This window comes from Emys orbicularis, chromosome 2 (assembly GCF_028017835.1).
Source record: "Emys orbicularis isolate rEmyOrb1 chromosome 2, rEmyOrb1.hap1, whole genome shotgun sequence".
NCBI classification, from domain to species: domain Eukaryota; kingdom Metazoa; phylum Chordata; order Testudines; family Emydidae; genus Emys; species Emys orbicularis.
The window spans coordinates 246,149,094-246,164,079 of NC_088684.1; the positions used below are offsets into that span (position 1 = coordinate 246,149,094).

The 14,986-nt window shown below is 38.9% G+C and overlaps 1 protein-coding gene across 1 annotated transcript in view; it reads left to right on the top strand.

Moving 5' to 3' along the window:
- The window catches only part of THSD7A (thrombospondin type 1 domain containing 7A), a 383,013-nt gene that overhangs the window by 266,901 nt on the left and 101,126 nt on the right, over positions 1-14,986 (top strand). Inside the window, exons 9-11 of the mRNA XM_065399278.1 lie at positions 7,079-7,313; positions 10,521-10,636; positions 13,451-13,583. Coding sequence (XP_065255350.1) covers positions 7,079-7,313; positions 10,521-10,636; positions 13,451-13,583 — 484 coding nt within the window. The remainder of the gene's footprint in view (positions 1-7,078; positions 7,314-10,520; positions 10,637-13,450; positions 13,584-14,986) is intronic.

Sequence of the window (14,986 nt, forward strand, 5' to 3'; positions counted from 1 at the left end):
AGTTCTGGCAGGGTAACCTCCAAGGGATTCAAGGAAAATGGGGAAGATGTAGCGGAGCTGACACTTTTGACATTTACCCTTCAGAGCAGCTCTGTTGGAAGTACAAGGGGTGATTTTTAATAGTCATATAATAAGTAGCTGCCATAGATAGATAGATCTACATGACAAAAGAGAAATGCTGTTTAAAAATGAGAAAAAATGAAAGTTATCCCTTTCCCTTGCCCTATTCCAACATCTCAAAAATCACAATAACCAGATTTTGAAAAGACAATTATCTAATAAACCGCCCCAAAATGAAATGTTCATGGGCTGTTGGCTTTCATGTGTAGCTCAAGACATTTGGTTTTAATTGCTTATTCAGCATTACAGGAAACAGAAATATTACCACCCTTTACTGCTGCAAATCTTGACTGTATGCCACAGAAATATAAACCTGATTTTAGGAGATGCTGACTACCATTGGGAGTCAGGGTGTGCAATAGTAAAACAAAAAACAGTAAGCAAATGATCCACCAAAATTCCACCACTAATTTAAATTTCTTTCTAAAAAGTGGATATCCGATCCCAGTGGGAGTTGCTGGTGCTCAGCCCCTCCAAGGATCATACTTGAGGCCCTGATTCAGCAAAACATTAAGCCTGGGAGTAAATCTATTCTGATTCGGCACTGATTGGAGACAACGGTGTCTGGATCAGGTCCCAAAGCACCTAAGCATATGCTTTGCTGAATAGGGGTGGGATTACTCATGCTTAAAGTTAACTATGTGTTTGTGGAATGAAAGCCACAGAGAGTAAATATGATTTATGAATAAAAGATAACCTTGTAGAACTGAAATACCATTACCACCGTAGCTGAAGTATAGTTTTCACCTTTTCTTGGATTAAACTATATCATTTCAGATTATAACTTTTAGGCTTCACTAAAATTAGATTGGTTGTCATTTTCCTGACAGTAAATCCATTATACCCTTTAGTCACTTCTTGTTTGACAAATAATTAGTGACTTTTCACCTTGAGAAATACACACAAAGGTTTAGCTGTGCTTCCAGAATTGATTGCATCATTATTTCTATAGACAATGCTCTTCACACTGGAAAAGCATCAGATGATTTTAGAGAGACAAATTTATGATTGTTCTTTGATATCTTTAATGGTGTTGATAAAAACAATAGGACCTGAACATTAATATTTTACTTTTTAAGTGTATTATCTCTACTATATTCAAAACTTACAAAAACAATTAAAAATCGTGAATTTTCTTAGATATCTTAAACTGAAAAATTGCACTTTATATAAATTGATGCCCTATGATATTTTCCCAATGCTGGACATGTAATTTTCATACTGTCCCACACTAATACCTGTTCCTAAAAACACTTACTCGTTGTAGTCATGTGGGTAAGGCTTCTTGCATCTTTCTCTAAAGCATCTGGTACTGGCCGTATTAGAGGTAGGATACCAGACTAGATAGACCACTGGTCTAATCTTTATGGCCATCCCTATGTTATATGGTGCCCATAGCCATAGGATATGGGCATCTTAAATTCAAAACCTACAGGTGACTCAGTAAAATCATTCACAAACCCCTTACTATGATGATGGTAGATTAAATGATGACAGGCCTGAATGAACAAGTGAGTTTTACATTGATCTCTGAAAATGGCCAAACTTGGGTTCTATTGAGCTGTCAGAAGGAGCAAATTTTATAGATGTGGGCCCTTGACTAAAAGCACACTGCAGCTGGTCCTGGTAGTTCAATTCTAGGATCCTGAGAATCTGACAATAACCATGCAATCCAATTATAATAAATTCAAATAATATTGCAGTCCTTCAAAATAACATCAGTGCTTTACCCTGATTCAGCAAGGTACTTGAGCATAGTTGAAGTTCAAGCATGCGAGTAATCCTGTTGAAATTAATGGAAGTACTTAAGCCTGTGCAACTACCTTTTTGGATCCAGGCCTGAATTTGCTTCTTATTACTTCATCATCTGTGATCTCTCTTTTGCTCGCTCTCTCTTTTTGAAAGAAAGTGAAAATCATATCCTGTCACTCTGATTATGAATAGTAGTATATTATTTTGACATCCAGGAAACCTAAATTTAACTGGATTTGCAACATTGGCCTGTGCTCTACTGTACATGCAACTCTCATGGAACTAGACTCTTCTATTTATGGGGTTCAATTCTTCATTGTATTGCATCCTCTTCATATGCTGCTCATGTGGTATAAAAAGGTCATAAAACCAGTGGAATTAGCCTCCAGGAAGTACCCCTGGTGTAATAGGGGTCACTGAATTGGCTTAAAATATGCATGTAAGAGCCTTTTTTTTTCTGTCCCCTTTCATAGCTCCAGATGTAGGGAGTGTGTCTCAGGTAGGGGATTAGCCAGTGTATTGCTGCTCTCCAGCTATTCTTATCTATTTTTGTCTGCAGGAACAGTACATTATTCTGCAGGCTATGCTGAGTGTGAGGAAACACAAAGACAGAATAAAATGCTTCCTTCTCATCATGTCCATTCCTGCACTGAGCAGACTTCTGCTAGAACTGAGAATCTGGCCAGGGTGCACATACTGTTGTGTGCACCACCTTATCTAGGCCTACATCCACCTTAAGTAGCTGAACCACACCAGTTATACTGCCAGAGGACTCAAGATGGCTATGGAAGTTGTGTCTGGATTTGTTTAAATCTACTCAGAGAGAGTCAGATTTTTGTGTGTAGTATGAGATGTTCCACAGTCACCTGTTTGTGTCTTTTCTGGAATCATTCTCCTCATTTGGCATGAAGGGAATTTACAAAGTTTCCTTTCTGTGAGCCTGGCAGTACCTCAGTTGTGTTTCCAAGCTCATCTTCGCTGTGCAACAAGAAACTCAGGAAAATCATTATCTGAAAATCTAAAATGACAGTAAAGGACATGATTCTGTGACCTTACACATATCACAGCTGTTACACAGACCCAATTTTAGTATATACAACATACGCCTTGCTCTGTGTGCCATGTAGGGCTGCAATTGTTAGGTTTTTTTCCCTTGCCATAATCCTTCCCATAAATTAGCTGTAATTAGGAAGCATGCACTGAGGCTTGTTTTTGCATAGGTCTTGACCTCAAACTTAAACCTGCTGCTGTGGTCTCATTGTGGGGTGAAGAAACAAATATAACATGTATCTGAATACTTCACAACTACTGTGGCAGTTCCTCGAAGCATAATGCAGATGCTGCAGGTGTTTTCCTTTGTATTTGTCATGGTACAAACATGGTACTGCTGGGTTGTGAAAAAATACAGAGATTAAAAAAAACCACAAATGACAACATAGGGGGAAAAAACTGAAATAAGAAATATGATCTAGGGAGGGGAGAATAAGATGCTATGCTACTGGCCAGACCCTTATCTAGTGGTCGGAGCATGGCATTGGGAAGCAAGCTTTTAATGTGGGAATTGCATGTTAATAGATTCAGAGTTTAAGGCCAGAAGGGACAAGATTAGGCCATCTAGTTAGAACTTCTTTATATTGCAAGCCATTAAATTTCAGCCATTTACTCCTGAATTGAGCCCAATAACTTGTGTTTGTATTTAGCTAAAGCATATGTTGGATCAGATCAGAGATCCTTCTGGTCCAGTATTCTGTGTCTGACAGTGGCCAATACCACATACTTCAGAGGAAGGTGCAAGAATCCCCTTAGTGGATAGTTATAGAATAACCAGATCGTACAAGATGTTTCTTTCCAACCCCAGACAGATAATTGGCTTATGCCCTGAAATACTATTGTTGTTACTGTTTTATTATTTAATTTTGTTTTAATGATGTAGGATGGCTTATATCTTTCAATTTTTTATCTCATCTAAAGTAAATATGAATCTTCTGTTTATGCATATCAGGGCAGTAAGGGACCCCAATAGTCATCTAGTCCGGTCCCCTGCACTCAAGGCAGGGCTAAATAATAACTAGACCATCCCTGACAGAAGTTTGTCTAACCTGTTCTTAAAAACCTCCAGTGACAGAGATTCCACAACCTCCCTAGGCAATTTGTTCCAGTGCTTAACAACCCTGACAGGAAGTTTTTCCTGACGTCCAACCTAAATCTCCCATGCCACAATTTAAGCCCATTGCTTCCTGTCCTGTCCTCAGAGGTTGAGAACAATTTTTCACCCTCTTGCTTCTATCAACTGTTTATGCCTTTGAAAACTGTTATCATGTCCCCCCTCACTCTTCTCTTCTCCAGACTAAACAAACTGATTTTTTTCAATCTTTCCTCACAGGCCATGTTTTCTAGACCTTTAATCATTTTTGGTGCTCTTCTCTGGACTTTCTTCAGTTTGTCCACATCTTTCCTGAAATACAGCGCCCAGAACTGGACACAATATTCCATCTGAGGCTTTATCAGCATGGAGTAGAATGGAAGAATTTCTTCTTGTGTCTTGCTTACAATACTCCTGCAGATACATCCCAGAATGATGTTTGGGGTTTTTTTGCAACAGTGTTACACTGTTGACTCATGTTTAACTTGTGATCCACCATAACCCCCAGATCCCTTTCTACAGTACTCCTTCCTTGGCAGTAATTTCCCATTTTGTATGTGTGCATTGATTGTTCCTTCCAAATTGATTGCATTTGTCCTTATTGAATTTCATCTTATTTACTTCAGACCATTTCTCTGGTTTGTCCAGATCATATTGAATTTTAATCCTGTCCTCCAAAGCACTTGCAATCCCTCCCATTTTGAGATTATCCACAAACTTTATAAGTGTACTCTCTATGTCATTATCTAAGTCATTTATAAACACATTGAACAGAACCAATCCCTGTGGGACCCCACTTGATATGCCCTTCCAGCTTGACTGAATCACTCATAAATAGTCTCTGGAAATGGTTTTCCCACCAGTTAGACCACCCATCTTATAGTAACTCCCTCAAGGCAATATTTCCCTAGCTTGTTTCTGAGAAGATCATGCAAGACAGTATCAAAAGCCTTACTAAAGTCAAGCTATACCACATCTACCACTTCCCCACTATCCACAAGGCTTGTTACCCTGTGAAAGAAAGCTAATAGGTTTGTATGACATGATTTGTTCTTGATTAATCCATGTTGACTGTTGCCTATCACCTTATTATTGTCTAGGTGTTTGCAAATTGATTGCTTGATTATTTTCTCCATTATCTTTCCGGGTACAGAAGTTCAGCTGACTGGTCTGTAATTCCTCGGGTTGTCCTTATTTCCCTTTTTATAGATTGGCACTATATTTGCCCTCTTCCAGTCTTCTGGAATCTCTCCTGTCTTCCATGAGTTTTTGAAGATAATCACTAATGTCTCAGATATCTCCTAGGTCAGCTCCTTGAGTATTCTAGGATGTATTTCATCAGGCTTTTCAACTTAAAGACATCTAGTCTTTCCTTGTTTTAGCCTCAGATCCTACCTCATTTTCACTTGTGTTCACTATGTTAGATGTCCTATCTCTATTAATCTTTCTGGTGAAAACTGAAAGAAAAACATAATTTTGCACTCTTGCCATTTCCACATTTTCTGTTATTGTCTTCTCCCCTCATTGAGTAATAGGCCTACTCTGTTGTTGGTTTTCCTCTTCCTTCTACTGTATTTGTAGAATGTTTTCTTGTTACCCTCTAGCTAGTTTAATCTCATTTTGTGCCTTGGCCTTTCTAATTTTGGCCCTATATGTTTGTGTTATTTTTTTTATATTAATTCTTCCTAATTTGACATAGTTTTCATTCTTTGTGGGATTTTTTTTTTTTTGAGTTTCAGATCATTGAAGAGATTTCTCCTGATTGAACAAGGATGGTCTCTTGCCCTACTTCCTGTCTTTCCTACACAATGGGATAGTTTTCTCTTGTGCTGTTAATAATGTCTCTGAAAAACTGCCAACTCTTTCAGATTGTTTTTCCCTTAGACTTGCTTCCCATGGGATTTTACCTACCAAATCCCTGAGTTTGCTAAAGTCTGCCTTCTTGTAATCCATTCTTTTTATTCTGCTGTTTTTTCTCCTAGCATTCCTTAGAATTATGAATGCTATCATTTCATGATCACTTTTACCCAGGCTGCCTTCCACTTTCAAATTCTCAACCAGTTCCTCCCTATTTGTCTAAATCAAATTTAGAACAGCCTCTCCCCAAGACATATAAAGTTTGAATCCTAATAAGGTGATAATTGCAGTGATATCAGAGGAAAAGCAAGGTGTTCCTTGTGTAACTAATGTACCACCACACCACTTCACTTCTTCCACCACCCAGGGTGGGCTCCTACAAGGGCAGGGTGTTGTCTTTTTCAGCCTGTGGAGATGTGCAGTTAAAGCAGATCCAGAGAAGGGCCCAATATTCTGTGCTTAAACCATGAATGATTAAATGTATGCTTAAATCATGGCTTTCTCTGCTGTGATCTAATCTTAATGGGAAAGGACACTCCTTTATTTGTTTAGAATGAGGAGGTTAGGTGGGTTTGATAGCACTAAATAGAGCTGAACATAATGATAATAGCATTATCTCAGCTTTTCCACACAATTACTGGCATATCACTGCATTTTAATCTTGAACTGCAACATCTCTGCCATCGCAAGCTGGAGCTGAAATCGCCAACTGTGCCGAATTCTTTGGTGATTATGTAATGTGGATAATGTGGATAAATTCAGTTGGAGTCTAGGACAAGATCTCCAAACTCATTTTCACTAGTTCCCTGAACTGGATATAAACAGTGGTCTCCAGAGGTGTATAACTAGTGAATTTAACCTCATTTTCCACTTAGAACCTTCCTCTCCTCACCAAAATGCTATTTAACATAGTCTCCATGGTGGCAAATCTCAAACTAAAAACAGGTTATTCATTATTGTCAGCAGATCAAGATACTGTATGATATACGATATAATCATTTGAACATTGCCCTCATGTATCTTTCATTTTCTGTTCATGATCTATGCTGTATGTTTGTTCATTACTATTTAATAATTTGAATAAGGGGCAAGGAAGGGTTTAAAAGGACACATGTTCTGGTATGTATTTGATATGAATCTCAAATATATTTATAATAATTTATTTCTTTCCACTGTATGAACATATGCACTGCTTTGTTGTTCCAGGAGGCATTCAGTGCCCAAACAGTAGTGCACTTCAGGAAGCACGCAGCTGTAATGAACACCCTTGCACTGTGTACCACTGGCAGACTGGGCCCTGGGGCCAGTGTATAGAAGATGTCTCTGTGTCTACTTTCAACTCATCTACCAGTTGGAATGGGGAGGCCACCTGTGCTGTTGGGATGCAAACAAGAAAAGTCATCTGTGTGAGGGTCAACGTGGGACAAGTGGGACCAAAAAAGTAAAGAGCTTTGAACTATTCTTTATTAAGTTAATTATTTTTATTTTTTTGCTTTTTTAAGCTACAGGTAATCGGTATGGACTTACTTGCAAAGGGAAACAATTCAACTGATGGTCATGTCTGCTCTGATGAGTAAATAACTTTTAAAAGCACACAATCTAAAATGCTAGCAGAACTGTAGAGCAAAGAGTAGGTGATCGCAATGGGGGAGCTTCCCTACAATGGACTCTGCTGACAGCTCCATTTCAGAGTTGTCAATCAGAGACACTGACTCCAAGCATCTTGGTCCAATCCAGCCTCTCAGACAGGAATTACCCTGTGCCTTCCGTGGGGTCTTGGGGAGGCATTGTTTCACCTCATGTCACTCCCCAACACCTGATTGCCATATATGGCAGTCAAGACTTTTGAGGGAGCGGGAAGGTAGATCACACATTCCACCACTGGAGAGGGGTTCAAGATTGAACGCTATTTATGTTACTGCCCCTGAAGGGCTGGTAGCGGTTTGCCCCTCAAGCTCCAAGTAGTATTCTGCAGCTGTGGATCTTTGTTTACATAGCTCTACTAGACTCCTCACCATGGAACCAGGAAGGGCCAGGATAGAGATCTTAGTTTGTATACGTGTTAGGTGTTTTTTACATAACCAAGATTTTAACGGGCCCAATAGTTTAATTGCCCAGTTTGGTGTAAGACCATGGTTCGAATACAAATTAACTGCAAGTGAAATGAGTTTGATAGTATCTCACACAATCACTATACAGTTTGTCACTCTCTAGTATGGTCAATATATCCTGGTCAGGAGAGGTCCAGAAATGGAATTGCTAGTGTTTTGCAGGACAAGAACAAAGTGGCTTGGCTTAGAGCTCTTTAAGAAAGTTTCTAAAGCAGCTGCTCTCACACTGCACCTTTGCCCAATGCCACCAATGTCTTGCTTTCATCAGCATGGCAGTCATTTTAAATTCACTTTAAATGGAAGAGTGGCGGAGAACTCATATACGTGATAGTTAGCACATCACATATTTTAAAATGTGTACATATGTAACCACATTAAAATACTATTAATAAGCATTCCATGCAATGTTAGTGGGCAACCATTTTACATTTAAAAAAAATCATTCTACAGTGAGTTTTCCTTTGATTTTTAAATCAGCCATTGGAGTCCTTGCCTTTGATTTCACCTTAAAATTTTGAAAACAGGACTATTGTATCTTGTCATAGACAAATCCTGTGAAATGAGAACAAAAAGGCATTGGTTATCTTTCAAGCTGTCATGTTAAATTCATCAAATCATTTTTAAAGAGCATACATTCGACATGAAAATGTAAATAGAAACCTCATTTTAAACTTCCCTTAATAAAACGGATTACTGTGATATGATAAAATCAATATTATTGGCCTTATCTACCTTACAAGTAACAAATGTCAGCTCATATCACTTCTGTTTCATTTCACCTTGAATAAGGGTTGGAAAAGAAAATCAATAGCCTGCTTTAAGCCACATATACTAAATAGAAACATTAATAAACAGAGAAGTGGCTTTTTAATTGAACCAATTGCCTCATCAAAAGGCCTCTGAGTAAGGGCTGGAACCTGCAGTCTTCATGAAAGATGAAGCCCTCATTTAGTCAAATTGCATATAATCTTGATTGTGTAATGTAGGTATTTTGTCAATGTTGTGGTGTCTGTATACACATCTTTATGTAAAAAAAAAAAAAAAAAAAAAAAAAAAGTCATTAGGAAGTCAGTAATTGCCAAACATTATCAAACAGTTACCAAAGATCTCTCCTATTTTAACAATAGGAAAAACTCTGAAAACATAAGAAATTTATTTGGGCATAAGCTTTTGTGGGCTAAAACCCACTTCATCGGATGCATGCAGTGGAAAATACAGTAGGAAGATATATATACACAGAGAACATGAAAAAATAAGTGTTGCCATACCAATTATAACTAGACTAATCAGTTAAGGTGGGCTATTATCAGCATGAGAAAAAAAACTTTTGTAGTGATAATCAGGATGGCCCATGTCCAACAGTTGACAAGAAGGTGTGAGTAACAGTAGGGGGGGAAATTAGCATGGGGAAATAGTTTTACTTTGTGTAATGACCCATCCACTCCCAGTCTTTATTCAAGCCTAATTTAATGGTGTCCAGTTTGCAAATTAATTCCAATTCAGCAGTTTCTCGTTGGAGTCTGTTTTTGAAGTTTTTTCTTTTTGTTGGAGTATTGTGACTAGTCTCTAAATTTGTTAGTCTCTAAGGTGCCACAAGTACTCCTCATTCTTTTTGCTGATACAGACTAACACAGCTACCACTCTGAAATCTGAAAACGTAGTCATCGTGTGGCAACTGTTGGCAAATACTCTTTATAACTGGCAACTGTATTTGATTACGCGCGCGGACACACACACACACAAACGCACTGATTCTCCAGTCTGCTGAGGCTACTTTGTGCCATGTAAGTGACACAAAATGAACTTGAAAGGGTCAGAATAGTTGGTGAGAGTTCCCCTTTTAGAGAAGAAATCTCTGCCAGTTGAAAGCTAGCAGAGGTGCTTCAGTCACCCCCACCACCTCTGGTGTAAGAGGAAGGAGAGGGCATGTCAAGAGTCTTCTGTGGGCAGGAGGTGGTGGCATGTCCTGCTGCAGACCATATACTAATAATGGAAGTCAGAACAGGCTCCCAGAGGGATTGCCGGTATAACTATCTTGAAGACCCTTTCTAGTGTAGACAAGACCTAAACATAAGCAACATCTAAACTGCTGGATTTAAATAACCATCCTAAGAAATCTCTTTATATCATTTTTCTTAAGCTCTGCAGAAGTACAGATAACAAAGACTTCTTGCTCTAGCTTTTCTACCGTCACTCAATGATTGTTCTGTCTCGTGCAGATCAAGATTACTTGCATCTCAACTGCCGGGTGTGCTTTCCTGCAAAGGGCAACTGGAATCCTTATCCTTAAACTGAAAAGCAGTGCAGGAGGCGGGGAGGGGTTATAAGAATATGACTCCCATTAAATGTATTCATACACCTAGCACCTTGTGCAACATTTGAAAATATAGAGGCTAGCATTTAAATGGTTAAAAAAAAAATCCAATCATAGCTCAGTCATGAGCAGTGCTGATCAGCTGCAGGTGCTCAGCGTCCCTCAGGAGTTAACACTGTCATAGAATGATCATTCATTTTATAATGTTCCTTTTTTCCCCTAGATGTCCTGAAAGCCTTCGACCAGAAACAGTGCGGCCTTGTTTGCTTCCTTGTAGGAAAGACTGTATTGTGACTCCATACAGTGACTGGACATTGTGTTCTTCCCCATGTCAAGAAGGTAATATAATTCACAGATTATTTAAAAATAAACCACACAGTTAATTACTATGTAGGCTTCTTCTGACAGATTGCTATTGGCAAAGTTTTTTCTCTTAGATGGTGCACTTGTATTTCAGAGAGAGGCCACTGTGACATAGCAGTTGCTCTGGTGAATGATTATTTTTATTGAATATTAAAACAACATACAGTAATTGCACAAAACCTTCTATAACCCATTATAACACTGTCCTTACAGCTGCCTGTTTCCGGTGGACTGTGTGCAGACACTCTAAATTTTCTTTATTACTTAATTATGTATATTTTGTAATAGCTTTTTTCCCCACTCTGCCAACTTTTGTATTGCAAACTCTTTGTTGGATTTGACATTTTACAAATAGCTCATTAGTCACATAGACATTGTGACCATTGAAGATTGCAGTGCAGTTGTACAACTAGAAAAACATTTTAAATGCAGGTCAGATTTGCCCTTACATACTGCACCATTTGACTTCACTGGAAAACCTGAGCAAGTATCCTAGAGCAAAATTTGGTTCTGTGCTTATTTTAACAAATGTGTATGATTGTAGTAGGCCCAACACAGGTTAAAAGTCTCTATCATGTGAGTCCTAAAGTCTAACAGAAGTGGTTCTCTTTCATTTTTGTCCATTCCCTTTTATACTACCTTCAGAATCATAAGAAAATAAACCACAAAAATAAGCAACATTCAAATTAATATTAAGGTTCTGAATTAAACACCCACTGCAAAGTCTTTTTAATGCACCTGTCATGGCTTTTAAACGAAGTTACAAAGCATAGATGTATTTGAATTTTTATTGCTTTGAAATTATCATTACAGCAGAAGCATTGACAAAATTACTGTTACCCCGATATTTCTGCCTTATCACTTTTTCTCTTTTAAGCTTAACAGAGATATTCTTCTAATATGCATTATTATAGGCATAGTCAATAATGTAATTCCATGTTCATGTGTGTTAATTCCATTGTGGAACATGGTGATTACTCATTGTCACTTATTATAAAAAAAATGAGATTGTTGCATCAAATAAACACTCTTTAAATGTCAAAGTCAATTCTCCATGCTTTACAAAGGACACAAAGTCACTTTTACAGTAATTCCAATTAGTTATTGGAGCATACAACAACTAATAAAGCATTAGGGAGATTAAATGTATAACCTTAAAAATATGATAGCTGGGACCACTGAATTTGATAGTACACAGTGTTGGGTGTGCTACTTAAAACTTGCAATGAATTATTTCATAATAACCATAATATTACTATGAAACCCTAGAATCACTTGTATTATTCTATAATTTCAGAGCAATATTATAATTTTCTCATTGAGATGCTTCTGCAGGGTCTGTTGTTCTCTGAGAAGGGTGCAAAACTGTCTTGTTTTGTTTTATTTTAAAAAAGGTTCTTAATAACTTGAGCGTATCCTCAAGAACATGTACTGCAAATTGAAACACACTGACTATAAACAAGATAATAGGGAGGGGCAAATGAGATAGTAAATCGATTAATGGAGTGAATATCATTTCTACTCAGTAGCCAAATGTTATCTCAGTATCTTTGCAACAATGATCAGTTTACAATAATCACCTGTTCCTGCTGCTGCTGTCAACAGCATCTCTGGGAGTCTCTTCTGCTTTGTGCCTTGGGACAGATCCTGGCTCTTGCTCTGGCTACTTTACTGACTACCTGAGAATTCCTCCTGTTTTGAAGAATACCCAGGTGGTGTAGTCTGGTGTAGCAGTTCTTGTGTTGTTCACGTCTCAGCCACTGATGTTGGAGTGTTACCTAGGAGCCCTGTCTGCCCAGATGCTGCAGTGACCTTTTGGAAGCTATTACCAGCCCACTCAGCATGGCTTGGAGCAACACTAATGCCCAAAGTGAAGCTCTTATTTGCAGTTTAGGACCAGATTGCCACGATTTATCCATACTAGGTTTTTAAGGCTATTTTTTACAAAATGTATATTTTTAACTTAAAACTTCTAGATTGTGGTAGCTTTAAAAGCAAATCAGTGCCGTGGGCTGTGGAATGACTACAGAGTTATGGTTCCACTCATATTTTTTTCTGCCCAGAGCTCGGACTTTTCGAATATGACCACAATCTAATTTTTACATAAAATAATTTACTATTTATCATCAATACTAAATGTCTCTAATAATGAAAAATGTGTGACCAGTAAATTAAGTCATAGCAGGGAAATAAAACTTCACATTTAAACATGGTGCATGCTCTTGAGGAAGGTAGTCGATTGTAGGGTAATATGTGTCCCATATGGGAAACACAGATGTAGTTAAAATAAATCTTGGATAAAGACTAATGCATAAATTAAATCTGCCACACACCTCCTGGGTGTGGAGATAAGGGTAAAAGAATTAGATTGTGTTATTGGGCTCTTTAGGGAATGGAGCTTTATTATTCACTCCATTATGTACATTTCTGCTTATATGTCTTAATTTTAAGGATAAAATAATCTATGAAGCCATACAGCATAGTAGCATATCAGACCCATCTAGCATATCACTCAATCATACAGTGTATGTATTGATATTGTTATTGACAGACATGCTTTCTGTACAATGCTTCTTTTTCGCCCTTTGGCTGAGATCAAGTGTAATATTAGGTTAATATCATTAATTTTCTGTTATGGGCAAAATAACTTAGTCTTGTACAGCAACGGAATCAATTATGTAATATGTTAAATCTTTTCTAGTTCTAATTACTACAGTCCCAGTATAATCCTAATTCTAGAAATCTTCTGTGTGTGAGGGGGAAATAAACACACTGTTGTGCTCTTGGTAGGGGATGTCACAGTAAAGCAACAGTCTCGCCATCGAGTCATCCTCCAGCTCCCTGCAAATGGTGGCCGTGACTGCCCAGACACGTTATATGAGGAAAAGGAATGTGAGGCTCCTCCTGTGTGCTATACTTACAGGTAACCCAAATAAATTATGATAAATTATTCATGTCTCTTCAGCTCTCACCTCCTGTAAAGTGCAAGGGAAAATAGGGTACAGAGCCAAATCAGGCCTGGTAAAGGCAGGTGCAATTCCATTGATTCAGATGGAGTAACACCCATTTACATGAGGCCCGTATTTGGCCAATTGTGTTAACATTCTGTTGGATTTACATCTGGATTGCAGCCAGAGTTCCAGTGTTTTGCTTCTAATTACACATATTTAACCTCTGCAGATATAAATGTCATACACATCACAACATCAACTCTTTGGTGGTTAACTTTCAGATATTTGAATAATTATCTCTTAGCAATTCTTTGGGAGCACAGTATGAGAGCAGTCAAATGTAAAAGCTTTCTTTCTAAATGTTCTAAAAGTGTTTCGTAAATTAAATACATGTAGTATTACTGAAATCCAGTCATCTCCTGTATTGGAGGATGACAGTCTCTGAGAAGAAAGGACATTTTGCCACAGCTCAGGAAGGTATGCACACAAGTGGCTTTAAGCTATCCTTGCATCCACTCCAATCCAACCCCCAAACTATCCATCAATTATCCAACAATCCATCTTCTCATAGATTAGAGCAGGGATCGGCAACCTTTGGCACGTGGCTTGCCAGGGTAGGCACCCTGGCGGGCTGGGACGGTTTGTTTACCTGCCGCGTCCGCAGGTTCGGCTGATCGCAGTTCCCACTGGCCGCGGTTCACCGCTCCAGGCCAATGGGGGCGGCGGAAAGCAGTGGCCAGCGCATCCCTAGGCCCGTGCCGCTTCCTGCAGCCCCCATTGGCCTGGAGCGGCGAACCGGCGAGTGGGAGCAGCGAACCACAGCGAGTGGGAGCCACGATTGGCCAAACCTGCGGATGTGGCCGGTAAACAAACTGGCCCGCCCCGCCAGGGTGCTTACCCTGGCGAGATGCATGCAAAGGTTGGCGATCCCTGGCTGCTGTAATCTTCACCAGAGGACCCAAAAGACCATTCCAGCAGGTAAGGATTGCCAGGATATAAGGGTAACCTGACTATGCGTCCCACGCATTTGGGCTATAAGTATGACTGCATGGGAGCCACTATAGTGGCTTTGTGCCATCTAAGGATTCCCCTAGGTGAGTGCATTCTCAAGTAGAAGGTGAAGCCAGATTTGGAGCTGCTTCGTAATACCGGAGCAGCACAAAACAGTCCAGGTGTGGCCCCGATGTTTAGACCTTTCCAGTAATGGGAAACTAGTTGTATTGAATTGACAGTACTATATAAATATAATTTTTAATTGAAAGACATGGTTGATTCAGAAAGTAATGTCCTGTTTCTTCCCTGGTAGCAAAGAACACCTGTTGTTTCTCCTAAATGCTACCACTCTGTCATAATGATCCTGATAAATGTCCTTTCC